General features: G+C 34.7%; 7 protein-coding genes across 14 annotated transcripts; 4 read left to right on the top strand and 3 right to left on the bottom strand.

The window, feature by feature from the left end:
* Window positions 1–348: 348 nt before the first annotated feature.
* Window positions 349–3,201, bottom strand: LOC105175571 (uncharacterized). The gene is made up of 3 exons (XM_011098054.3): window positions 2,753–3,201; window positions 1,784–2,208; window positions 349–1,040 (listed from the first exon to the last, which is right to left on the bottom strand). Exons 1-3 carry the CDS (start codon window positions 2,915–2,917, stop codon window positions 602–604), a joined length of 1,029 nt encoding a protein of 342 aa, XP_011096356.1. The 5' UTR covers window positions 2,918–3,201; the 3' UTR covers window positions 349–601.
* A 2,882-nt stretch (window positions 3,202–6,083) lies between these two features.
* Window positions 6,084–7,591, bottom strand: LOC148784916 (uncharacterized). Its single transcript, XM_088876643.1, has 5 exons — window positions 7,281–7,591; window positions 6,987–7,098; window positions 6,788–6,880; window positions 6,474–6,674; window positions 6,084–6,347 (listed from the first exon to the last, which is right to left on the bottom strand). Exons 1-5 carry the CDS (start codon window positions 7,589–7,591, stop codon window positions 6,168–6,170), a joined length of 897 nt encoding a protein of 298 aa, XP_088732769.1. The 3' UTR covers window positions 6,084–6,167.
* A 1,403-nt stretch (window positions 7,592–8,994) lies between these two features.
* Window positions 8,995–9,977, top strand: LOC105175570 (uncharacterized). The gene has a single exon (XM_011098053.3). It carries the CDS (start codon window positions 9,073–9,075, stop codon window positions 9,523–9,525), a length of 453 nt encoding a protein of 150 aa, XP_011096355.1. The 5' UTR covers window positions 8,995–9,072; the 3' UTR covers window positions 9,526–9,977.
* A 2,289-nt stretch (window positions 9,978–12,266) lies between these two features.
* Window positions 12,267–13,495, top strand: LOC105175569 (uncharacterized). The gene has a single exon (XM_011098052.3). It carries the CDS (start codon window positions 12,327–12,329, stop codon window positions 13,233–13,235), a length of 909 nt encoding a protein of 302 aa, XP_011096354.1. The 5' UTR covers window positions 12,267–12,326; the 3' UTR covers window positions 13,236–13,495.
* Window positions 13,496–15,256: 1,761 nt separating this feature from the next.
* Window positions 15,257–16,588, top strand: LOC148784915 (uncharacterized). 2 transcript variants are annotated; one of them, XM_088876763.1, is made up of 3 exons: window positions 15,257–15,691; window positions 15,802–16,062; window positions 16,259–16,588. In XM_088876763.1, the coding sequence occupies exons 2-3, from the start codon at window positions 15,868–15,870 to the stop codon at window positions 16,496–16,498; spliced, it is 435 nt and encodes a 144-aa protein (XP_088732889.1). In that variant the 5' UTR covers window positions 15,257–15,691; window positions 15,802–15,867; the 3' UTR covers window positions 16,499–16,588. The 2 variants fall into 2 exon arrangements, with proteins under 2 accessions (XP_088732889.1, XP_088732888.1); XM_088876762.1 differs by having other exon boundaries at window positions 15,274–15,691; window positions 15,856–16,062.
* Window positions 16,589–17,555: 967 nt separating this feature from the next.
* On the top strand, window positions 17,556–20,303 carry LOC105175568 (protein NUCLEAR FUSION DEFECTIVE 6, mitochondrial). 7 transcript variants are annotated; one of them, XM_020698307.2, is made up of 4 exons: window positions 17,559–17,784; window positions 17,875–17,999; window positions 18,570–18,604; window positions 19,935–20,062. In XM_020698307.2, the coding sequence occupies exons 1-3, from the start codon at window positions 17,642–17,644 to the stop codon at window positions 18,587–18,589; spliced, it is 288 nt and encodes a 95-aa protein (XP_020553966.2). In that variant the 5' UTR covers window positions 17,559–17,641; the 3' UTR covers window positions 18,590–18,604; window positions 19,935–20,062. The 7 variants fall into 7 exon arrangements, with proteins under 7 accessions (XP_088732887.1, XP_020553966.2, XP_011096349.2 ...); XM_011098047.3 differs by lacking the exon at window positions 19,935–20,062 and adding an exon at window positions 19,705–19,928 and having other exon boundaries at window positions 17,560–17,784; XM_011098048.3 differs by lacking the exon at window positions 19,935–20,062 and adding an exon at window positions 19,231–19,539 and having other exon boundaries at window positions 17,560–17,784.
* Window positions 20,304–21,909: 1,606 nt separating this feature from the next.
* LOC105175567 (uncharacterized protein At4g28440) lies at window positions 21,910–25,178 on the bottom strand. The gene is made up of 2 exons (XM_011098045.3): window positions 24,745–25,178; window positions 21,910–22,306 (listed from the first exon to the last, which is right to left on the bottom strand). The coding sequence occupies exons 1-2, from the start codon at window positions 25,022–25,024 to the stop codon at window positions 22,113–22,115; spliced, it is 474 nt and encodes a 157-aa protein (XP_011096347.1). The 5' UTR covers window positions 25,025–25,178; the 3' UTR covers window positions 21,910–22,112.
* Window positions 25,179–25,230: the final 52 nt, after the last annotated feature.

Here is a 25,230-nt window from a genome sequence, read left to right as displayed (position 1 = left end):
TCGGGCTGCATCGATAAACAAACATGGTTGCTCTCCGCGTTTGAGTTTTCCGTAGCATCTTGCTCAGTTGTATGTGTTTTCTTTTCCTCATTTTATACTTTCGCTTGTTAGTAAGGTTCTTCCTAAGAACATTTATCAAGTTTATCATTAATCTTTTTTCCTCTCCTTTTTAGACTAGCCTTGTATATTTCTCGTAGATCACACTATTTTACCAAGTATAATTACTCCTCGTCTCGCTCTCCATCGCATGTTAGGACACATGTCAGGATGATTCTCTTCAGTCTATCAGATATACTTTTAGTTCACACCTTCCCCCAGAATAAGAACACTTGCTCAATATGTATATGCTTTTACTGCACAAGAATTTTAAGTGTATAATATATGTGGCATTGTAAGATAATTCTGATTACAAGCAAGTTCGTGGTCAAGATTTGTTGTATTATTCTCTACCAACTACAAACACATTCAGTGCCCGTAAGGTGCAAAAGCTTTGCAGTTCCCCAGGAGAAGAAATAAAATTATGAAAATGAACACAATCCCACCCACACCTAGAAAGACCGGAACTGGAGACTCGAGACAACTATAATCAGGGTATTTACACTCATGGAGCAAGTAGCTTCTTGATTCCAGATTTCTGTTCAGCCGTCAACCTAGTTGGGAACTTTATGTTGAACTTGATCCTCAGATTACCCCTCTTCGTGGGTTCTTTAGGAATTGGCATCCCTTCCCTGGGCACTATTTCTTCGTAGTTGGGATGGATCACATTGTTGACAGGGATAGTCAAGTTCCGTCCATCAAGTGTTGTGAGGTGGATGGTGTAGCCTGTTAATGCTTCTGCTAGTGATATCTTCTGTATAACAACAAGATCATTGCCATCCCTTGTGAACACACTGTGCGGCTTCTCATCTATTATGAATACTAAATCTGAAGGAATGACATTCGGCTGCTCGTTTCCTTTCTCTGGGAATGTAATCTTTGTCCCCTTCTTCCAGCCAGGTTTAATGTCGATGGTCAGGATCTCTTCCACTGGTAAGGTCTTCCTGCCCAAAGAGACCAAATGTTAGAAAACCAATGAAGGTAGACTGTAACTACTCTGACCAGAACCATGAAGTACCATTTTTATTTACTGGAATGTTCTAACCTACCGATGAATTCAGTATTTTAGTTTTCCAAGTTTCATTGCAGAAAAGGAAAAAGGTCTCCTCAGTATTTAGGAGTTTGCTGTCGATGTAAACAGTGCTGCAAATATTTAGAGGATGTATACTAACCATTTGAGATCAAACAGTAACAGGCACTTGTCATCATTAGTCAAGTAATAAGATCAAGGTCTGGATACTTCCTAATGCAACAAAAAATTCATCAATCAGTCCCAACTTCCCCTCAAGCCCACTTCCAAATGTTATTATAAACCTCTTATTAGAACTCGCCTTTTCCGAAAGAAATTACAGATGACACTAATATTGATGTTCATAGCATACCCCTAGATCTCTAGCACCCCAATCCGCTTTCATTAGTTTGACATACATGTCCAGAGAATTATGAAGAACAATGCAGGGAACAATAAACATACACGCTAAAAAACCAATCTTGCAAATATCGCTGACCCAAGAGAAGTATTGAATTTACACGCCCGACAAAGCAAACAAAAAGATAACTTGGAACACAATGCACAGAGATAGTCCCATAAAGTCATTAAAAAGCAACTAAGTTGATAAGAAGGCAAAAACTAGAATTTATCGGATAAATAATGAGCAGGTATGTGTAATAGAAGAGAGTAACATACCCACTAGCATCGGATATCTCTCTAGAAATTTTCATCCTCTTTGTTGCTCCCTTGTATAGCTCCTCTAAACTGCAAGGCAACTTTTGCTCAATGGGTGGCGCCTTTCTTGGACCTGCACTCATTGGTCTGGTTTCTCCGAAAGAACTAAAGATATCATCCCCGAACATGGAACCCCCAGTGAACCTGGAACCACCCCTCATTCCGCTACCACCTCCCATTCCTCCAAATGGGCTAGAAAAGCCAAAGAACTCTGCAAAGATGTCATCAGCATTTCTAGGATTGAACCTAAACACATTTGGTCCGTCTCCTGTTTGGAAGAATGTTGCACCACCAGGACCACTGGCATCAGGTGGCGGCACTTGACCTTTCAGACCTTCTTCACCATACTGATCATAGATAGCCCTCTTTTGTGGATCACTTAGAACCTGCAGAATAAGCAGAAATTAGAATATGGCATTCCCTGGTACCCACATGTCGTAGTCAGATGACAATACAATTTATCAGATGAAAGAAGCTGACAACATCTTCAGTAAGTAAATGAATATCCAACCCAAGCTGACTTTATAAACCAATTTACATGTTACGCCACATAGAACAAATCATAGCAATCCAAGAGTTGCCAGTATGAGCATTAGTCCGACAATTTACAGGATTGAACAAATAAAGGAATTCTCCATTATATTATAGTCTCCTAACATAAAATCCTTAATGGTTTCATATCTACGGAAATCCATGCTGATAAAAGCTCATCCGAACACACAATACAACACAATTATCAGTGTTTATGTCAAGACATTAACATTCAAATCCGAATGGAACCCAGAAAGTAAACAAAAAACCAATCTTTTAGAAAGAGCTACATAACATCCGCCCTCAACTCCGACTCCCATGTCACAAGTAGCTCACGGATAAAACACACGCACGAACAAACATACAAAACAAATGATATAGAAACCCAGAAACACATACCTCATAAGCTTCGGAAATCTGTTTAAATTTGGCCTCAGCTTCCTTCTTGTTGTTGGGATTCTTATCAGGGTGCCACTTCATCGCTAGCTTCCTGTAAGCTTTCTTCAAGTCGTCATCCTTTGCATTCTTGTCCACCTGCAATATCTTGTAGTAATCCACACCCATGTCCTCTTTCTTCTTCTACTTCTCCAAATCTGTGTGTTCTTCCACTCAAAACTCCGTGCACTCGGTATAGAATTCCAATGGAAAATCGCGATGTAGAGCTGTGTGTTTATAAGGGATTCTTGATCGGTCAATTGATTATAATGTGGAGGTGGTGATGATGTATGTATACTGCAGATTGATGTGGTGGAGGGTGCGGGAAAGGGACAGGGGAGATGAGTCTGGAAATTAACAGGAGGGTTATGCTAGAAAGACGTGGAACTTTCCAGATTTCGGTTGGGCTCAGGCTCCAATCTCCCGGTACAATTAATTATTTAACTCCCGGTACAATAAATATTAGACATTTCCATATAATTTATTTTTTATTAAATTAAAACAAACCAAATAATTAATCAAAATACTAAATTAAATAAATTTTAAAGGTGCATAAATTAATATTGTTAATAAAATCAATTGGTTCAAAAAATGATTAATTATGAAAATATGATTTTATAATTTGAATCTATTATGATGATAAAAGTGAGTGATATATATATATATATATATATGAGGTGAGAAAATGGTGATGTCATATTTACATTGAAATCCTTTAAGCACTAGAAATATTAGTATGAGGTGAGGTGAATTCTTTCTCAGCTTGATGATGAGTATTTCATCTACTCTTCCTTTCTCTGTCTAGCTGCTTCTCACATCTACATCTCTGTATTAATTATATTATAAGTGTAATATACTTATTATGTATTAATATATAATTCAAAATATATGACTCATACATTTTACTGTTAATCTGATTCGATCAAACCTAATTGAAGCAACAATTTTTCCTGCAACATGCATTACTTGTTTATCTATAATCATATGAAAAAATATCAACAAATTCCTGTGAAAAATTAAATATTAAAAATCATCATTATGTTATGAACAAAAACTCACATTGTCTTTGGACAACTTGAACCTATTTTTTTAGGGACAATAACTAAAATGTCGCTCCTGATCAACTTGGGTCTTTGAAAATATATCTATAATATGTAAAATTAAAATTGTATATAGAAAAAAATATTTTTTCAATTCGTTAAATATGCTCAATATTGATTTAATTAAAAAATCATGCTCATTTTATAAGTCCATTAAGCTTCAAAAATTGATGAAATTTAGTTTTTAGTTTTTGATTGAAAAATGACATGGAATTCCAATTAGATATTTGTTGCGAGTTTTTAGTCCTACGTGGCTTAAAAAATGAATTTAAAGACATGTTGGACACAATTATATGTATTATTATTATTTATAAAAATAAAATTATTATCTTTTAAAAAAATAATAATCAAAATTCCCCCAACCCCAATCTCTCCTCTGCTATGGCGACAGTCATCTCCTTTCTTCTTGGCACTGTTTCTGGGTTACAATCGTCGCCCAGAGGTCAGGAGGCGCATGGGCCATGCTCTTCCTCTGCAGCGGCAGCTTTGCTATTTCTTTTTTAAATTTAATTTTTAATTTATTTAATTAAAAGAATATGATATTAAAAATATTAATATAATAATATATTTACATATAAAATAATATTTTATTACTAGTAAATATTTATAGATTATTTTAAGATTTAATAAATTATATATAGGTAATATATATAATATTATATATAGATTAAATTAGAGAATTGGGCAAAATTGTCCCAAAAAATGCACTTTCCAGACCTATAACCTCAGTCAACACACGTGTACCACAATTTCTGACTTTATGGAATTTTTTAATTTTTTTTTTAATATCACAAAGGGTATAATTGATATTATATTTTTCTCGCAAAATTTTTTGAACATTTATAATACCACAGAGTTCATTGAGTTTTTCCCAAGATCAAATGGAAGACAAAGGTGGTATGGTATAGAAACAAATAAGTTGACGCAGGCTGGGTCCGGGTCATGTAATAACTCCAACTTTCTTAACTTAAAAATACATAAAATTTTTTGAAATAATTTACTACTAAATGAATTGTAATTTCAAGTTTATCATAGTGAAACAAGTTGAGGTTAAAACGGTTCTTTTATTTTTTTTCTCCCACGTACGATACCAACATTAATGTCATATAATAGCAATAGAAAAATTCACTGGATTTCTTTATTGTTTTAGTACATGATAAATAACTAATTGGATTGGTTGGATAAAATAACTGACCAAAACTAAGTAAAAACGTCCTAATAAATTAATAATAAACTTGGGTAAGAAATGCATTAATATCTTATGTCGACAGGTCATATAAAAGCAACAATTTTCTCAGTTCATAATTAATCACTTTGCCCTAAATTTCACCACAAAACAACATTTGACCAGATTACTTGCCGGGTTTGCTCGGGCTGTTTAGTCAATGACATTAAAGGGTTGCCCATTATTATATATATATATATATATATATATATATATATTTTGTATCTATAATAGTGAAGGGTAGGGAGAACACTTTAATGTTTATAATTCAGGACCTCTATAGGGGAAGAGATGATATTAATTCAACTAATTACTACAATTTATTAAAATTCGCAAGAACATAAATAATGTTGGAGGGAAAAAAGAGTTATAGAATATTAAATTCAACTTATTATTGTTGTGAATTTTGATCCAAGTGCTATCTGCACTAGAAAAAAATTTACTTTTGACTATATTTTTTTAAATGGTTATAAATTAAAAATAATGGTAATTAATTATTATTAAATAAAATCAATTTAAAAACTTATCTTATTTCTACCTGAAAATTATTTGCTGCAGGTAAGATTATGGCAAATATTTTTACCATACTTACAAAAATTATGGTTAAAAATCGTTGCAAAGTTGTAGTTAATGACTATTTATTTTTAATTTTGATAATTAACTATAATTAAATGTTATATTTCTTCTAGTGTTGATATTTATAATGAAAAATTGTTAATTAGGTTCTGATTGATGATGTTGAGTGAAATTTTTACTTCTTTCTAAACAAATAAAAATATTACATTATTATTGGTAAGATATTTGGTTTAATAATTGAATTTTTGGCAGAAATTAAGTAATAAAAAACTTCTCTATATTAAGAAAAACATCATCTTTAATATATGTTGATTTCCAGCATAATCAACACTCTTTATGCTTTCTAAAAACGATAAATGCATACATATATATATATATATATAGCCAAGAAAAATACAAAAAAGTGAGTTTTAATTGAGACTGTCTTTATTTGAATAATATTGGAACTATATTTGAAATTGCAGCAATATAAGTATAATTAGCAGCAAGAGGACCAAGGCCATTTTGTGTTTTTCCATATGAAGCAACGATCAATCCTTGTTCTTCCAGGACAACATTGTACGTATTCATCCCGTCCAGAAGTTTCTTCCCGATATGCTGGATTCTGTTTTCTTGGATGCTCATGAAAAGGAACATTTTTCCACCAAAGCTCCACAGCCTATACAATATATAATTACACACACACACACACCGTCATATATATACATATATATAAACAGAGACACAAACATATTATCATCATCATCATCATCATATATATATATATATATATAAATATACTTACATTCCAATAAGTGACAAATGAAACTTTATGGGGCAGCAACCAGAAGAATGCATCATGATCCTGTATGTTGGAGGGGATGACTCTCTTGGCTGTCAATGATGCCGTGAAGTTCGTTCCCAACTTGGGATGTTGTACTGACACCAGTGCGTACAATTTCTCCCCAGGTTCACTCACTTTCAGCCTCCAGTTCCCATCCATATCCTAATTAATCGTATTTGTACGTACATATATACGTACTCATCAGTTGTAAAACAAATGGAATGAATCAAGAACCCACCCACGACCACAAGTCAATTAGAAACACAAGTGATTACCATGAAAGGGCTTATATATTCAGATTTGGGAACCAGATCTGAGGTTGGGTTAAACACAAATGTTACACTTTCACCCCATGGCGTATTACTGGCCTGAAATTAAGCAACACATCTATATGGTAATTCTGTAACACAACAAGCATATATGCAAAGGAGAGCAGTAGCATGCAGTTGGTAATGAATGAATGAGGATGATCACCTCAACAATGCATTTCTTCAGAGTCTTGCTAGAGCCTTCCATGTCGTAGCAGTAGTACAAGTTCACTGGACTTCTCTCGTACCCCACACTTGGAGGTATTCGCAGAAGAAAACTGCTCAATCCATGCAAATAAATATAATTAAGCAGCTATATATATATTTGATTGTGACAAACTCTGATTACGTCCTGCTAGTTAATTAATTTTGTCTGGTTGCACCATATATATATATATATATATACATATGTTAATTATGTAATTTCTGGGAGAATAAAATAAAAAGAAACATTAATTACACAGGTCCATTTGTCTTGGCGGCACTTCGAGCATCTTCGGCCGATAGGAAGTTGGGAGGTGAATAGGGTGGACGATCAAGGTCGATTAGAGCATAGCGGGCCCGGAACCGGAAGGAGTGGTGGACAGGGTGGCGGCGCTCATGCCGGACAGTGCCCTCATAGAGTGCAACGATATTTTGTATCTGCTTAGTGGCACGCAGAGGCGAGATGCGACGGATGAGGCAACGGAGGGCAAGGGGGATTGATAATATGGTGGAAGTGAAAATGGTGTAGACGATGTAGCATACAAGATATATGGGAGTCATGTTCATCTACCCAATTTGCATGCTCACCTCCTACTTATATACTACTACACATGTGCTTCCAAATTCTATCATCACATTTATTTTATAATTGATTTAATTCAATCAAATTTAATTTAAGTAAAAAATTTCTTCATCAAGTCCCATTTGTAAAAAGTGCATTACTTTTAGTCAAATATTTAATAATACATATAACATTGATTGAAAAGTCTACCCATAAATACACTTATTATATAGTTTGTGCTTATATATGTATATATGAAGTGATTGAATCAATTAAATCATATATATATATAGTAAGTAAAATTACATTTGTTACTATTAGTATATATTTTTACAACAATAAATGGTCTAATAATAGTCTTTGCTATGTGAACATGAACAATCATAAAAGTTGGTGTAAAAAGATTCAACTTTTGTTTCATATGAATGTGGAAAAAAAAAAATTGCACAAGATTTATTATTTTAAAAATTGTATATCAATATATATTTAGAGTCTTTTTTTAATTTTTTATAACTACTCACAAGCTACCCATATTAAAATAAAAATAACTTAAAAAATAATATTCTCAAAATAGTCTTTTTATATTTAATTATACTTTGTAATCTTTTTAATCGAACACAGTATTATATTATCACATAAGATATTATATATACAATAGTCGAATCAAACATCATATAATAAATAATGGATTGAATTATCACTATGCGTCATTCCACCCAATCTCATTATGCATAATCATATAACACTGAACTAAATAAAAATAAAAATCTAATATTAGTACCTTCTCCACAATCCTACTGCGTAATTTTGGCCATAATTTTAAGGTAAAAAACTGAAATTTTTGCTCTGATTTCTTTAGGGTGAAATGAAAAACTTTTTATTTGACTAATAACATTTTAAAAATATTATGAGCATAGTAAGGTAAGAATTATATATTGATGACAATACATATCACTAATTGTTTAAATGATAATTTTATGCATTATTTTTATCATTAATAATTATATTACAACAAAATTGAAATTATTGACAGATTATATATATTTTTAAGGACAATGTTAACATTTCATATTGATATTTCATTACTAACATTATATTCTTTTTTTAGTGATAAAATTTCAAAATGAATTATTAGGTTACATTTTTTAAATCAATACTTTTAAATCCCTAATTATAATTTCAATTTTGCTCATCAAATTAACTACCATCAGCTTTAGAAATCAATTTTAATTTAAATACATATAATAAATTTGTCGCTTCATTATAAGAAATTATGTTAATTTATTTTTCATTTTGATGGGATCTGTAATAAGTCATATGGATTTATTATTATTATTATTAAAGAAAATAATTATAATTCAATTTAAATAATAATAATAATAATAATAGAAATGTTACATATCAGAGATTTTCATCGTTCCGACCGTCTCAATCTTATCCCACGGATTTGCTGGTTTCTCACAAAGCGGAAGCCCCAAATTGGTAGATGGAAAACACGACGAGTTGGGAGCAAAAACTAAATGCAGTGACCCACATCCTAACCAACCCAACAACCACACCGCCGCTCCACTCCCAGCTATTCATAGCCACCCAAATCCCCTGCTACATCAACTGGGACTACCCGCCACTTCTCTGCCGCCAATCCTCCGCCGCCATGAGATGGGTCTTCTCCCGGTTTCTTAGAAGGGCTTCAAGATTTGGGCTTCCGGAAACGTCTTGGCGGTCCAAATGCCCCTACCTATTGCCTCCGCCGCTGGTCTTGGCCCAGGGAGTGGAGGAAGCCCAGTGGACCGAAGAGGAAAAGAGAAAATACACGCGGAGAAGACTGAGAAGGAAGAGGCTGGGCAGCGACGTCCATCCCTTGATTCCCATTATTCTCCCTAATCTCTTGTTGTTTTCCCTCTTGTTTTGGGATCCGATTCAACTGGACGACACCTGAATTCTTGACATCGGTGCTACTATTCAAACGGCGAATTGGATTAGATGTATGTGTATTTATCTTAGTTGATGTTGGGAGATTAGGGTTGCGTCTTCAACTTTTCTTTGGATGGGCTTAATTTCTTGAGTTGTATTGTGCAATGCCATCGTTTATCTGCAGTGAATGAATTTCAGTTCTTTCTGATTGTGGGAAAGACTGATTTTTCTGGAAAAAACAGGGCGAGTGGTCACCAAAAAAGATTATGCAACGGCCTGCTTTTTTCTTGTGGAAGTTTTCAAGATCTGTGCATGGTTTCAAGAGGTCGGAAAAGGAAAGAGCTTAGAAAGAAGTGGAAGGTGTATGTGGATGTGGGGCAGGTTAAATTTTTGTTCCAATTTAAATTTGATCATATTAAAATCCACTTATATTTATCGTGAAATTAATATATAATTTAATAAAAATAATTGGGATAAGTGTTTTGTTTTAGTATGTGATTGATTTAATTGGAAAAGATCTAATTTGAACAAAAATTTTCTGTAGACCTGTTCTCATGTGGTCTAGTTGAAAACAGAAAAGCAATGCACATTGCACATGCTCTCACAACTTGGAGAGTGGGGACTACTATGGTTACTCAATGCAAGTGCAACTCTCCTAACCAAATACAAATATTAATTTTGAGTTGAATATTTAATATAATAAAATGTTAGAAAACAATGATGTGGTTTAAGGGAAAAAAAATATTGAAATAAATAAATTCCAACCTAATACCTCTTTGAAACTCAGAAAGGGGTGAGAAAGGAAAGAAGCAAAATCATTGGGCCGGATGTGCAATTTCCATGGAAATATTATACTCCGCTAATCGCGCAGCAATTTCACTTAGCCCAAGGAATAAACAAAAGTAAAGGTGTTGACAAAGCGAAGGTTGAACCGTCAAACGCAAAGCTAACAGACACTGATTTAATGATTTGATTAACCAACCAAGTTTCTCCCTTCTTTCCTAAGCCCAAACTAACTTAACTTGGCATTTTTTAACCATAAATTTATCAAATGTTGTATTTGGATGATAGGATTTGAAGTTTGAAATTTTTAATAATGATTTCTTTGAATAATTCTAAGTTTAAAATATTTTTAATATTTTAATTTTAAATTTGTATTAAGTTTTATTGAATATTGATGGATTTTAAATTTCACTAATATAAAATCATCAAAAATTATTTTTCCAAATCATCATCTCAAATCCAAATATAATTTAGGATCTTTTAACTACGTGCTTCACGGTAAAATGGATCATCTAATATAGCACATAAGTCATCTTAATCAAGTTGCAATTCTAGATGAATGAATGTGAGAATGAAAGCAGCGCGAAAATATTTTAAAAAAAAAAAAAAGAAAAGAAAAGAAACAAGAAAAATTTCATTTGGGATTGGAAAGAAAGGGAAAAAGGTTGATAGGATATACCTATATATAGGGATACACCATAAATTAGGTTCCCTTAATGCTGAAGTTGCAATCAAATGAATGCCAAAATTTTTTATATATTGATGATGGGAAAAGAAGTGGATATTGGATGCAGACATATTACCGGATAAGAAGGTACATAGTAAGTTGAGGAAAGGAGAAGGGATAATGGTATGTAAATGTGCATCATAATGTATTGTATGGTTTCAACCACCTAATTGGGCTGATGGAAGGGGAAGGGGCTCCTTTCAATTTTAGTCGCCTTCCAAAAGCAAAACACCCTCTTTTTCCTTTACTACATAAACAACATTTCTCATTAAGACATGGAATTTAAGTTTCATAGATTCTTTTCTTTTTGGATCAAAAATATTGTTTAGATGGTTTCGCCTCAATCATATACCCTTTTTTTTTTTATCATATTTATAGATTATTGACTAATGCGGTACTCAAAATGTCAAAATTATAAGATATGATTCATTATTTTTTGTTAAAAATAAAAAATAAAAATTAGATTTTGGGAATATAGTTGGGGTGATTATCACCCCTAGCTAATTTCTAGCATTCACTTTTAGTTTTGACCTAATAATTAAAGAAGATGAGGGTGGGGACAACATGAACCCTAGTTTCGTTGATAGGCATGTATATTGTGAATGAGCGTGTGAGGGTCCTCCCTTGAAACAATAATCTTTGAAGGGGCACATGCATGCTTCATGCTTCCTCCACTCTATTATTTTTCATGTCCCACCCACCCACAATCCACGCATAATTAACCGCTCTGCCCTATCTATATTTTCTTCCTTGGGTTTCTTTTTTCTTTCTTTATTTATCCTCATATATATTGTTCAACTCCAATGAAAGGTGTGACTTTGATTTATTGCACATCACTGTTTCCAACTTTCAAAAAATTGGATTAGACATCCAAATGTCTTATAGATTTCATCAGTTTTTTACACATTTTAATTGTGAGTTTTTATATTGATGAGGTGCAGTAGTTTAAGTAAATTTCAAGAGTTATGTAGTATAGTGCTTGATTAAGAAGGCTCCTATACTTATGATAAAACACGTCTACTTTTCCCTTTAATGCTTTTTGGGAGTATGCTTGTGTTATACTCGAACATCCTCTTTCACATTATTCTTTATGATCATACTCTTTAAATTAAATCAACCACATAATTATATTTTAAGCCATACTGATTACATTAATTAAAGTGGGACCACTCTTCATTTACACCAAATAAGTTGAAATTTTGCACATAAAACCCACTCCCACTCTCACTCACAAAACCCTCTATAAAAGGTTAGAAACCACAACGCTATCCCATTCCTCACTATACTTCCACCAACACAACCTCTCCCTCTCTGCAATGGCTTCCTCAGCCAAGCAATTTTCCCTCTTCCTCCTCCTTATAACCCTCTTATCTCCATTGCATACTCATGCAGATACTCGCCAAATCTTCAACAAAGTCCCCAGTACTGGCAACAAAAATGCTGTCCCAAACGATGTTAAAGAAGCTCCAAATAATCAACAAGAACAACCCAACTTCCTCCCCGACAATGGAAATAGTTACGGCCTTTACGGCCACGACACCGGCCTACTCCCTCCATCCACCACCACCGGCGAACCAGCCAGCACCTCACTATACGACACTGAAACCAAACAACCAGTCCACAAATACCTGCCCAAGAACTACAACACTGTGGCATATGTCACTGAGCCAGAAGAAGTAAGCGACAGCAACACATTTGCGCAAGAAAAAACTTACACCACAAATCCTAACAGCGACAACGTGAACTATCACAATGCCCGACAGAACTATTACAACAGCCAGCAAGAAGAAGAGGAAACAGAGCACAGAAGCTACGCCGCCACCACAAACAACAGAGACAACAACAATTACTACTACTACAACGGCGGAAGCAGCTTCAATAGCCAGGCCCAACCCCAAGGGCTGAGCGACACCAGGTACAGGGGCGACGCCACCTTGAACAGGCGTGAAAGAAACTCCGACAACGGCTTCGAGCCGCAGGGAATGAGCGATACTAGATCAGTGGGAAATGGGAAGTACTATTATGATATTAACACTGGGAGATACAGCAGAAACCACCCGTATGAGAGCCTGAGAGGGGTTGGAGCAAGAAATGCGTACAACAACAGGAATTACTATGGAAACAGTGAAAACAATGGCTACGAGTTGAGCAGTGAAAACTCCATTGGAGGAGGATATCAGAACCAAGAAGAGTTCCAAGATGAAGAAAACTACACTATGCCTTGAGCTTGAGTGAGATGGATGATGAGCTAATTAATCTAGTCAGAGTCTCCGTCGATGCTTTTCACTTTTCATGCTTCTCTAAATTATGGCTATTTAGTACCAAAACGAAATTACAGATTTATTTATGCACTGTTTTTCGTTTTTTTTGGGTTTCTTCATGTGGCTTCCATGACTAGAATATCAAATATGGGCTTCTTGATTTTGTACTCTCCATGTGTCATCATGAATTATAATGTTGAATAAATTGTATATTAATTAATTAATCAATGGGTGTAGTTACAAGCACTATGTTGAGAAATTCCATTATATTAGGTCATGTCGTCTGTAATTATCAATTATTAAATTACATATGATATTATCATGATGTATTATTCCAACAATTCAATTCACATTTTATACAAGTATAGGCACTTGTGTATGCTTATATATATATATAATTATGTGGACAAGTGTTGTTAATTATGATCCCAAGCACTACTTTTCTAAAGCTTACTGACCCGCCAGAAAAGTGTAATGATTTGGTTGTTAATTTAATTGAGTATTGCATTAATCACGGGCCAAGGGATTTTTACCTTTTCTCTTTTGTTGCAAAAGTTGAGTAGTTATTAATCCTCTATGCGCATTTCAATGACCTTAGTTACCGTACAAATTTGAAATATTTAATTATTATATACTAAAATCTTGATGTCATAGATTTTAAAATCATGAGTAGTATTTATGATGTTCTTGAAAAATGGAGAGAAGTAGATAAACTATTTTGACATAGAAATTAATTAGTTAAGCAAGTGAGGAGAGTGTAGTAAATACTTGTCACTTTCAATCTAGTTCTAGCACGGCAGCAGTGGAGTGGGCACTTGTGACCCAATTTAATGATACAAATCCGAACATGTCCCAAATGCCAAAACTTACAACTTTATTTTTTATTTTTTTGTTTCTGGTGACCTTAAAAAAGTAAGAAACATTAAGTAAAGATGCGGTTGCGGGTCGGGTTCTTCCGCAGATGGCGGGGAAGACCAATCTTTTTTCTTTACCTTTAGATTTTGCTCAAATTTAAACTTCAAGGGTACTGTAGTACAAGGATGCACAAGATCGCAAGGCTAAAATGGGAAACACAGAGAATTTAAGTCACTTATGATGTTGGGGGTAAAATGGTGAAAGCGTGCAAGGGCAGGTGGGGTGAAGTTGACGGTGCACTTACTAATCATACCTGCCAATTGCCATCTCCTTGTTGATTTGCCCCCACCTTGCATAATCATTTTTGCTCAGTAGATTTCATGCCTGACTCGGCTGTTAATTTACCCTTCTATCCTCTGCCAAGTATCTACACAAACACTAGCTTTCAAATGTACAGCCTTAAAAAATGCAAAGCTGATGACAGACTCTCTTTTTGTTGGAATATCTTTACATTGTCGGAAGAACATAAACTTGATTTCTCTTATTTTAAAAAAAAAAATGGAAGAGGAAATCTTTCTATACAAGGAATGGGGTGTGTTCTACAAGTGACGACGATAAACGCTTCGACCAAGGAATTAGGGTTAGTATGGTACGCGGGCCGTGAGCACTGGCCAATGACTTAGTGGGTCCGTTTACTGTTTAGACTTTGGACTCCAATAAAATGGGCTTATAAGCATATACATATAGAGCCCAAAAATTGTGACCGAAGAAATGTCAAAATTGAGAATGTCATAAAGAAAGAGTTAAAAATATATATACATGGCATCTAAATTAATTAAATATATTCCCATAACATGCTGGATTATTTTATTTTTTTATTTCGGCAGCACAATGAGGCGGGAATAATGATAGAGTGGATAGAAGAATTCAAGAATATTTAGACAAGGCAGTACAACGAACTAACCAACGAACTTAAATGAGTTGAGTATGAATGAATTTTTGCAGTTGAAATTTGACTAAACTGCCAGACCCAATAGATCACCCGTCACCGGCCTATCACCTTTCAGCTCACTCCCTACTGATGAGAGAAACTGGTTGCTCTCTTTTTAAAACCCACATAACTGAAATTCATCCCTGCTAATAACGAACCAACAATATGCTTCATTTAACATGACATTAATCACCAATCAATTATAAGCGGGTGTTGAACGGATCTTTCAAAGGGACCATTTCCAGTCATGTTATGTAGTTGCAAGAATAGTTAGTGAGCAGACCCCTCAGCCGACTGCTATACCTTGTAAAGAAGGCAATCACACCTGGAAACTAGTATTTCACCAACATCTTCAACTCCTCCTTCAATTTCACTTGGATGTTGATCAGCATTTAACTTAAGAAAACTCAAGGTGCCGACAAGGCCTCGCCTCCTCCGTGGGGCCTACAAGAACGACGAATCTAGACCTACCCAAGTCTTTCTTTACTACTCATTTTCTATGATCATCATCATCCACCCGGGTTGATGCCCTCTCCTTAGAGCTAGGCCCTTCTGCAATGCCATGGTCATGGAGGTACTTATCTCTTCCTTCATCGGTTATCCTAATGTTGCTTATTATTACTGTATACACTATCTTGAATTTCATTCCCAATTCTGGATGCTTGTATCTTTATTTCCAATCAGGTTGATAGATTCTGATGCCGAATGCTGAACTGTTTGCTCTTGTTGCTTGAGTAGTTAAGTAGTAATATGGAACGCCTTGGCAATGAGATAGCGCATGGATGGCCGCTTGGTTTAATTGGAAACAGCGACTCCGGAATCAGAGTGGTGATAGACACCTCCCACCAGGCTGCACCACCACAACCACGACCACGTAACCACACCTCTCAGCTCCACCGTTGCTCAAGTTTCTCATCATTCTCCTCCTCCAATCTTGACACTGAGGTACCACTAAATTCCACACTCTGTGTTGAGTTTCCTAGTAAAATCTTTTCTTTACTGTAAAAACTTAAAAGGCCTAACCAATTTTTGAAGGCGAATGAAGATGAAATTAATTAGGTGACATGTCCAGTTAGTGATTTCTGACAAACAACGTTGTTTTGAATTCATTGCTTCTGGTGATATATATGTGGTGTTGCAGTCCACAGCATCTTTTTTCCCGGACCAAAGTGTATCGCTAGGACGCCTAATTGGACTAAGAACGAGCAATAAAGGAAGGTTGTACTGTGAACAGGACCAGAATGTACGTAATGGAAGGTCTCATCATTCCACGGTCCCCAATCCCAATTCCTACACGCATAATTCTCAGGGACTGTGTGTTCCCCTGTTGCACCATGTGATTGCGAGGATGGCACGAACCCGACCCACCTCAACACATTAATACTATATATCTTTTTTCCCCATTTCATTGTCTTTAGACTTTGTAATTTTGTGCAATAAGACATAATGTAGACGTTATTTTTTTCCTCCAGTTCTGGTAAGAGTAATAAATATTACTAAAATCTACTTTACTAATATTACAATGATGTATGGAACATGGCTTTAATCCAACCTGACATTTAAATATTTTATTGCATTATCCTTTTGTTCTCCTTAATGTTAGATATGTATCGATGTGGTAAATTCAGCCATACATAAAATTGTTATAAATTAAATTCATACTACACTCACGGTGTTGTATATATTGAATCTATGAATAATTGTTCGTATTCTTCATTTTGATTGTGCATTAACTATATAGATTATTATTACACACATCTTATTTTCTACATAATATATCAACAATTATCTAATTATTCGATCTATTGCATATCAAGCATACCATTTAGAAGACTTTAAAAAATAATATAAATATACTAAACAATTACACGTGGAGTATGTGCTTATGAGTCCTAAGATTTAGATTTCAAATACATAATTAACATTTTATATTTATCTAGAAAATTTTACTTGACACTAAGAAGGCGTCTATAGAAACTTATATATTTTTCTAAAAAGTGCTTAAATACTTAATTTTAGAAAAATCAAATAAGTAATTAGAATATAAAAGTTTGAAACGTCGACATGTAATAATCATAAGTATATAAAAGAAAAAAGTCAAGATATAGAAGTGTTCCGTAAAAAATTAATGCATGACCAATCTAATAGTAAAATTATTTTATTAAATTTCTATATAAAATTGTAACTTTTAAATGTAATTATCTCTTAATTTAATTGAACCTATCGTTTAAAAAGCATAGCTAACACCCTCCAAAATTAACAGCACTTTTGGGGTTTCTTGAATTTGCTTGTTTTTTATTTAATTTCAAAAGGATTTTGTTGCTTTTCTTACACAACAAGGAAAATAATCTTTGGGAAAAATTAGAAAGTTTAATTTTACTAATTATTAGTTTATTGAAAGTATTATTAACAAAGAATTTTTCTGAAAAAGGACGCAGTAATTCGGGCTACAGCTAAAACCCCAATAAAGCCCTACCTCAGTCAATCGAACAACTGTATTACGCTACACATCTCTGCATCCGCCATGGCCTCCTTCGCCGCCAGGTCAGTCCTCCGCTCAGCCAGCCGAGGCGCCACCCCCAGACTCTCCGCCGTTCTCAAGCCTAGGGCTTCTCCTTCTCCATTTCGCATCTCATCGCAAAAGCCGCTCTCCGCTCGCATTTTCAGGTAATCTTTTCGATTCAAATTAAGTCTCCGTTTAATTGATGCCTGTGGAGTTCTAGTACGATAATTGGATGCTTGATGCGCTTGCACCAGGTCACCTGTGGAGATGAGCAGTGTTAGTGTGGTCTCGATGTTGCCGTACCACACTGCAACTGCCTCGGCGGTGCTCACTTCCATGCTCTCTGTTGCTCCTCGCAGCCACGCTTGGACTCTTGAAGGTAATTTACGTTTTCTTCAACAGACACAGTTGGCAAGTGGTTCCTGTTTGAATTTGAATAGACTTTTAGTAATATGCTACTGTATACCTCAAGTTACGATGTCTATCGCATTGTTTATATGCACGCCTATCTATTCTTCTCCTCTCTGTGTCCGCGTATTCGGCATGGATAATTGTGTAATTTGTTACATTTTATTCAGGAAGCCTAGTTTGCCAATTAGGAATTGTAAGATTGGTTTGATTTGTGGATGTTTTATAAAATAACCACTTTAAATTGTTAGCTTTTTGCATATATTTTCTTTCAAGCGATTACTCTGCTTAAATTTTTGCTCTTACTTTGCATGCAGAAGATAGGTTTAGTTGCTAAATAGGAATAAGGATTTGGAATAAGATTCGTAAGTAACTATTAACAGTGTCCTGCTAATAGGTCTTTTTAAGATATTAAACATGTGTAAAAATCTTTGACATTTATTCTCCGCACAGAAACTCTTATTTTGCTATATGTGCATTTCTTTTCCTTTGAGGTACAGCACCACAAAATAAAAGAGGTGTATTCTTTTTCATCTTGTAGGGCAAGAAAGGACTAGATGAAGGTCGTGAGAAGAGGTGAAGTGGTTTTATATCTTTATCTAATTAAGATAACAGAGCATGTTAGTTCTTAAGGTTTGTCGAATTAGAAGCCCCTATTGAGTGCACAAGGCTCCATACACAATAGGGTTTCCAGTCACAAACGTATAAAAAATCTTAACTTTACAAGCAGGGCTCCTGTATACATGAACTAGAACTGTGACCTCGATGTAGCAAATGAGTGATTTTTTTCTCTTTTTCCCTGAATCACCTGATAATACCTTGTTGAAATGAGTGACAAATTTCATTGCTGCTTTGAGTTCTGAAATTGTGTATCAAGTTGAGCAATTATTTCGAAGCCATTTTCATGATTGAATCAAAAGAAGATACTTAGGTTTAAATTTATGGGATATCCCAGAAAATGTTGAAAGTAGCTGGTAATAAGTCGTTTTGGGTAGTGCTTAATGGTGGTTTCTTCCAATAGGCTTTATCTATAGCTTTAATAAAAGTAAGATGATCAGACATATCTTGTGGAATTATTGACTAAGTCATAAGATGACTGCCTCATAACTGAGAAATTCAATCTATCATAGAAAAATAATTTCCTGTTTGTTTTAACTATAGTCATTCCTATATAGATCATACTAATACGTGGTATTCATCAGATTGCAACGATGATGTATGAGACTGTTGGATGGTTCCAGCGAAGTTTTACTTACATGTGCTTAGGAGAATGCCTGATAAAATAGAGTCATGAATGAGCTCGACACGAGAAAGTTCCAATTTCTTTTGATTTTCTTTTGCTTTCAATTAGACTATCAATGCTAAGATGAGCAAGGCTAGTTGATCTGTAGCAGAGAAGAATTTGTTCATATTTGTAAAACGTTCACAGCTGTGGCATGTTTGAACTCCTTGCAAAGCTATGGCAAATGTTACACCAGGTTAATGAAACTGCACAATTAATTTCGCAATAATTAGTGAATCCTTTCTTATAATGTGTGTAAACATGCAATTTGTTTGTGTTTCCTGTTGAGACTTTTTGGTATATGGTGGCCAAACAGCATAGAGATTACAATGAATTTGCATTTATAACCGGCTTTTTCTTCATGACCTTTTGACTTGGACTTTTTTCTGTCTAGGGTTGTGATAACTGCTCATTGGCTCACTTTTGGATTGAAGATATTCCAAACTGTCTCTTACTTTTTATGCTGAAGTTGTATTGTCTCTAAGACTTAGATATGAACTGGGAACTTCGGAATCATAAAATATTGCTCCGCTTTTTGCTTGAATACTGCTTGCATGTACCAAAAATGGGTTATTCGCCTCTACGACCTCCCATAAGAAATTTTCTTTTTTCCCTGTATTGTAGATGGATGATTGTTAGAATGTGTTGAGATGCGGTGCATTTCGTGATTGTTCCATGGATGCCAGTGCGCATATAATACTCTGCCGGAGACAGTTCTCTGTTTTATGGATATTGGAGTTCAAATGTCGAAATGTTGTTTGTTAACACTTAAAGTAGGCTTAGTCACCCAATGACTAAAATATCTCCTTTGAAATTTGCTAGCAGGATTCAGGAATATACAGCACATTATGGTGCTGGAACTTGTTGCAGTTCGTTTCTTCTAGTACCTATTTTAAGCAGCCACTACATCTGAAGTGTTGTTTGGAAAAGATGATTTTAAATGTGTGATGGGGGGTTAATGCATGAGACACATACTTGCCGTTTTATTTGGAATTCATGGTATTTTTCCCTTTTTCTTTTTAAATATCATGGGTGTTGGAAATGGGCAAATATTTTTAAAATTTTGGTTACTGTCTTTCAGATTGAAAAGAGAAAAACGGATAGCAAAAAATGGTAGTCATCTTAGAAGTAGAACACCACCTCTGCGGTGTTGTAATGTGGCGAATTCCTGTAGCATCTGTCTAGAAAAAGTAGCAGCCTGGATATGTTTCTAGATCAGACCACCTCTACTTTTGTTTTCCCGCGTGCACACCCCCTTATTCACTCACGCATCTATAGGTGAACCCAGAAATCTATCAAAAGAAATTTGAAGCCGGAATCCCTGGGCTGTCCTAGGGGTGAACCCAAAAACCTTCGTGCTGCCTTGGAAGTTCTGCAATCTGAACATGTGTTCTTCTAACGCCGTACATGAACTCGTTCTACTTGACCCACCCATCAAACCACATTCAGGCACTCGCAGTTTTAATTTTGCCATAACTAATAACAGTTTTGAAAAAAAAAAATTGCTATTTTTGGATCAAGTGACAATTTTAATAATATAATTCGTCTTCACGGTAATCTGACCGTGATATTTATTTTAGTTATCTATATACATACACACACACAGATATATATATATTTTTTACATTATCTTTTATTTATTCTTTTACGTACTTTTGAAAATTAAAATATCTTTTAGCTCTCACAATTTTTCTCATAATAAAAATTTAGTCTTTTCATAATACTCAATTTCATAGAATTTTGATCTTTGTTAGTTTTCATTTAATTTTCAACTAATTATAATATATTTTGTCTTTTATTTTATATTATATTTGAATAAGAATTATAAGTATTTTGAGAATACAGAAATATGCATTCCAAGTTTTTCTAAAGAACCATCATGACCGCTAAGTAAGTCAAAGTCGAGCAATTCAAATTGCACAGTTAGATAAGTAGCCTCTGTTAAGCTTTGTGACAGCCCGCATTTATTGAGTTTATTTGAAATTTTCTTCTGAAACTGATGAGGTACATCCCTTGCTCTCTAGTTGTTCTTATAAAATTTTACTGATGTAATGGCATCCGCAAGCCTCGTATCCGGGGATTAATGATAGCCATTTGCACGGCAGCTCACTCAGTCTTCAATACAACGAAGCTATTTGGTTCCAAATCAGAAACTCAATCTACACTTACCTTACAATAACAAATTTAAGTTGTTCATGACAGACTGCGCCCCCTGCCATGAGTAAAATTTGATATCGATGAGTAAACTCCTCAACAAAACCACATCAAAGTTGAAGAGGAGCTTTATCAGCAAGCTGTCCGCTGTTCCTCCACGACACAAAAGAACTGATATCTTTGCAAAAATGAAAATTTCAATCCAAAAAATCAGTCGCCATACCCAGTAAGAGAAACTGAATCCCAAACAAGGATTTACTGAAATCGAGGAAACATTAACAATATTCAATCCAGGTGTGGTAGACTGTCGTGCTCAAACGATGTGAACATGGAGTTGCGCATTCTGGTCTACGTCAATAAAATATATGCAAAACAGGTCGGATTCTCAATGGAGAAGACAACAATAAGATGCAGATTAGATGTGCTGAACTTTAGTCTACTGATATACCTCAAAAATTTTACTTTTTCACATTCAAGAAGCAATCTGTTTTACACACGAACCATTAAGGCCAAAATTAGATCAGTCCTATCACATGTTAATTACTTAAATTAAAAAGAAAAAACAAACTAATCAGAGAAATCAGTATAGCAGAACCCAATAGCCAAAGAAAAATCGAACTCCAATGACATTGACAAATTCATGCAGATTCAAGATTCCTCAACAACATTAACCAGCTCGTATTCTACTAGCGACAAATTGTTATCCTCTTTGACCACAAATTTTGCAGGTTCAGCAACCTCAATGCGGCCCCACTTATCCACAGCTAGCCTCATAGACCCCTTGAACATGTCAATTTTCGCATTTCGAAGTATCACAGTGTTACCTGGCTTCATTAACTCAACTGCATCAAAAGTTAAGCTTTTCATCAACGAATATGCCTATGCAATCAGCAGAAAGGACCACTGCTGATATCTGGAAACAGGTATAGTAGACAAACAAAGACACTGCTTGGACCCAATCCAAATTCCTATACAAGAAACTGATAAAATTCCAGACTCACTGATTGGGTTAATTCTGACCATTACTTGCCTGCTAACCTGTGGGGTAAAGCCCATACCCAGGTGATAATGAATTATTTTTAACCCACCACACCTGATTAATAACTTCTTAAGGGGTATGCAAATGTTGCACACTGAAGCACAATCTGTCAGGTCAGGTCCAGATGCACACCTTTTTCAGTTTGATCCAGAAAATTTAAAACTACCTCAAATTTCAAATTTATAGAAAAATCAAATTTGGGAGGTTTTGGAAAAATAATACAGTCCACAAGTAAAAAAATTTAAACAAAATTTACATATTCCTTAATCTTAAACCCTTTCCAAAGTTTCAGAAAATTAAGACTTCACCCTAAATTACCAAAAAGGTGTTAAGAGTACACAGTAATAAAAATTGTTGAATAATTAATGGATTACAAGCTTCTCAGCCTGGGTAAGAGGTTTTAAAGCCCCGATAGGGCAAAACCAGGTTATTAGCATCCACCTTCCCCAAGGTTTAGTTTTTACTTTTTGGCAAACGCCTTCCTTGTAAAGACTTCCCTTTAGGTATTTTTCAGACAAAGATTCCAATAAAATCATTCTAAAGGACAATGCCACACTTGCCTCTTTGATTACTTAAATTCTTATGCCAACCATCTTCTAAAGAGAAAAAATATAACAGCTTTTGCTTTGAAACTACTTCAAAATATCAATGTTAATTTCCGAAACAAGACAAAATTAATAAGCTCTTTCATGAAATAAAGTGCATATGATAAACAAAAATTTCAAAACAATTAATAAGAAAACTTAATTTGAAAAATAATAATTCTTAAAAATAAGTAAAAGATAAAAATTGAATGAAAGCCACATTCATCAAAATCAATAGTATGTTTAAGATATGACGTTTAGATATCCTACAGAAATGTAAACTTTCAAAAATATTAAACAAGTCAATGTTAAAATGCATAATTCGAAAATAAGATGACATTAAATTTTGAGGTCATGATTAATAAATGTAGAAGATAGAGTAATATAAATATATAATCATATATACATGTAAAGATAATGCATTTGAAAATAACTATCATGATTTTAAAAATTATCAAAACAACTTAGATATTGTTTAAAAACAAATCGTGATTATTTTATTTTTCATGCATTATTTTATGACTTTAATTTGATAGATTAAATTTTGCATTTCTTTCTTCATTAAATTCTTTTATTTGAAAATTAACTTGTATTACTATTTTAGAAAAATTTTCAAAAACAAGCTAATTATAGTGATAAGGGTGGTTTAGTCTTTAACCACATTTAGTTGAAATCTTTGACCAAAGGATACCACAGGGGAGATGAATACCAAACACTCAGAACCATGACAGAGATGGATGCCAGGTAAAGATAAATTGCGGGCAAAACCACACACATTGACAGGCCTGAAATTGTTGTAACGATCAGGAGCCCAATGGCTAGATCCAAGCTAGAAATAGCTGAGACAGCACCATATCCAACATCCACCATCTGCCCCAACAAATTAACCGCAAACCGTGGCCCAAGCCAGCCCAATATGAGGTGGATGAGTAAGCTTCTCAATCGCAATTATGTCACTTCCACAATTGTATGGCATCAAAGACCAAGCAATCAACATTGCTGAAGTGATCAAATATGTTTTAACCATAAAAAACCATATTAAGGTTCCATGAGATAGCCCGAATCCACAAACTGAATCACATGAATGAACTCTGAAATAGCATTAACAAATATTGTCTGATACATTCTAACTGATTTATACTAATGGTGCAACATAAGGGTAAAAGAAATTTTCAAGAACACAACAGGGAATGCCAAAATGCTGTAATTAAAAACAATCATGACAGACAAAATAGATAAGTTAATTATATTAGGAAGCCATCTATATAGGCCTCTATATACCCAAAAAAAATCCAAATAGCAGTATCTTCATATTCCTAGGTTTTCTCCATAACTAATCCACAAAAACCTCAAGTCCAGTAGCAAACAAGCCTCAGGGGAACTATTTGGTTTCTTACTTCATAGAGGTTCAAAATAGGGAATGTACTGTCTATTCTCCAATAGTCATTGATCAATCAAAAACCTCTATAACTTCAAAATTCTAAGACGAAACCAGCACGGTTTAATTCTTCATATACCAGAATTCCAAACATTAAACATTAAACAAATATATCATAAAGAAAAACAGATTCGTTGAGCATGCCTGTTAACTCATGTGCGTTTGTGCATTTGTCTGTGAAAGAGAGACACAAAGTAGAGAGCCAAGAGATGTTTAGACCTTGCTCGTTGCGAGCAGTGAAGAGGATAGTTCCGGTTTCATCGCCGACGAGGCATTCAGCGATTCTCGTATTCTGGTTTTGAGGCCCACGAAAAGTCGGGTTACGAGGCTTCTTGTTGAGAACGGTGTTAGAATTCACTACTTTTACTACGAGGGTGTGGCCATTTGTACCGGGCTTCAAAGCGTCAACTTTGACGAAGACAGGCTTGCGCAGCCCCGGCTTGTTTCCTGCGGCGGCGCCTTGCTGCTGCGTTGTTGTCGTCGGGGTTTTGGTTGCCATCGGCAGTGATAGAGAGAAAGTCAAAGGCAGAGAAAAAAGGAGAAAGAATAGTTTTAGGTTACAGGATTCGATTTGGGGGCGGGAGTAAAATGAGAAACCCTAACCCAGATTTCGAGACTGTAAAATACGCTGTTTGATGGATGCGGAAAGTTTGGTGGAGTGAGATAATGTATCAACTGATCGAACGACGCCGTTGCTATCATTTT

Source organism: Sesamum indicum, linkage group LG12, assembly GCF_026168435.1.
Source record: "Sesamum indicum cultivar Baizhima isolate 11 linkage group LG12, ASM2616843v1, whole genome shotgun sequence".
In the NCBI taxonomy this organism is placed as follows: domain Eukaryota; kingdom Viridiplantae; phylum Streptophyta; class Magnoliopsida; order Lamiales; family Pedaliaceae; genus Sesamum; species Sesamum indicum.
The sequence above is the reverse complement of the archived record's forward strand: the minus strand, read 5'-3'. Positions and strand labels throughout refer to the sequence as shown.

What these genes read in the sequence shown, in the direction of transcription:
- LOC105175571 (XM_011098054.3), bottom strand. Translation starts at nt 2,917, where the DNA reads ATGGGTGTGGATTACTACAAGATATTGCAGGTGGACAAGAATGCAAAG. An exon ending in AGATTTCCGAAGCTTATGAG is followed by an intron (nt 2,209 to 2,752) that starts GTATGTGTTTCT and finishes CTTATTCTGCAG; the next exon opens with GTTCTAAGTGATCCACAAAA. An exon ending in GAGATATCCGATGCTAGTGG is followed by an intron (nt 1,041 to 1,783) that starts GTATGTTACTCT and finishes CTCTTTGGGCAG; the next exon opens with GAAGACCTTACCAGTGGAAG.
- LOC148784916 (XM_088876643.1), bottom strand. Translation starts at nt 7,591, where the DNA reads ATGAACATGACTCCCATATATCTTGTATGCTACATCGTCTACACCATT. An exon ending in TGAAGAAATGCATTGTTGAG is followed by an intron (nt 6,881 to 6,986) that starts GTGATCATCCTC and finishes GCTTAATTTCAG; the next exon opens with GCCAGTAATACGCCATGGGG. An exon ending in AATATATAAGCCCTTTCATG is followed by an intron (nt 6,675 to 6,787) that starts GTAATCACTTGT and finishes ACGATTAATTAG; the next exon opens with GATATGGATGGGAACTGGAG.
- LOC105175570 (XM_011098053.3), top strand. Translation starts at nt 9,073, where the DNA reads ATGGAAAACACGACGAGTTGGGAGCAAAAACTAAATGCAGTGACCCAC.
- LOC105175569 (XM_011098052.3), top strand. Translation starts at nt 12,327, where the DNA reads ATGGCTTCCTCAGCCAAGCAATTTTCCCTCTTCCTCCTCCTTATAACC.
- LOC148784915 (XM_088876762.1), top strand. An exon ending in CCTCCAATCTTGACACTGAG is followed by an intron (nt 16,063 to 16,258) that starts GTACCACTAAAT and finishes GTGGTGTTGCAG; the next exon opens with TCCACAGCATCTTTTTTCCC.
- LOC105175568 (XM_088876761.1), top strand. Translation starts at nt 17,642, where the DNA reads ATGGCCTCCTTCGCCGCCAGGTCAGTCCTCCGCTCAGCCAGCCGAGGC. An exon ending in CTCTCCGCTCGCATTTTCAG is followed by an intron (nt 17,785 to 17,874) that starts GTAATCTTTTCG and finishes CGCTTGCACCAG; the next exon opens with GTCACCTGTGGAGATGAGCA. An exon ending in CCACGCTTGGACTCTTGAAG is followed by an intron (nt 18,000 to 20,135) that starts GTAATTTACGTT and finishes ATTTGCTAGCAG; the next exon opens with GATTCAGGAATATACAGCAC.
- LOC105175567 (XM_011098045.3), bottom strand. Translation starts at nt 25,024, where the DNA reads ATGGCAACCAAAACCCCGACGACAACAACGCAGCAGCAAGGCGCCGCC. An exon ending in CACTGCTCGCAACGAGCAAG is followed by an intron (nt 22,307 to 24,744) that starts GTCTAAACATCT and finishes CTTTTGATGCAG; the next exon opens with TTGAGTTAATGAAGCCAGGT.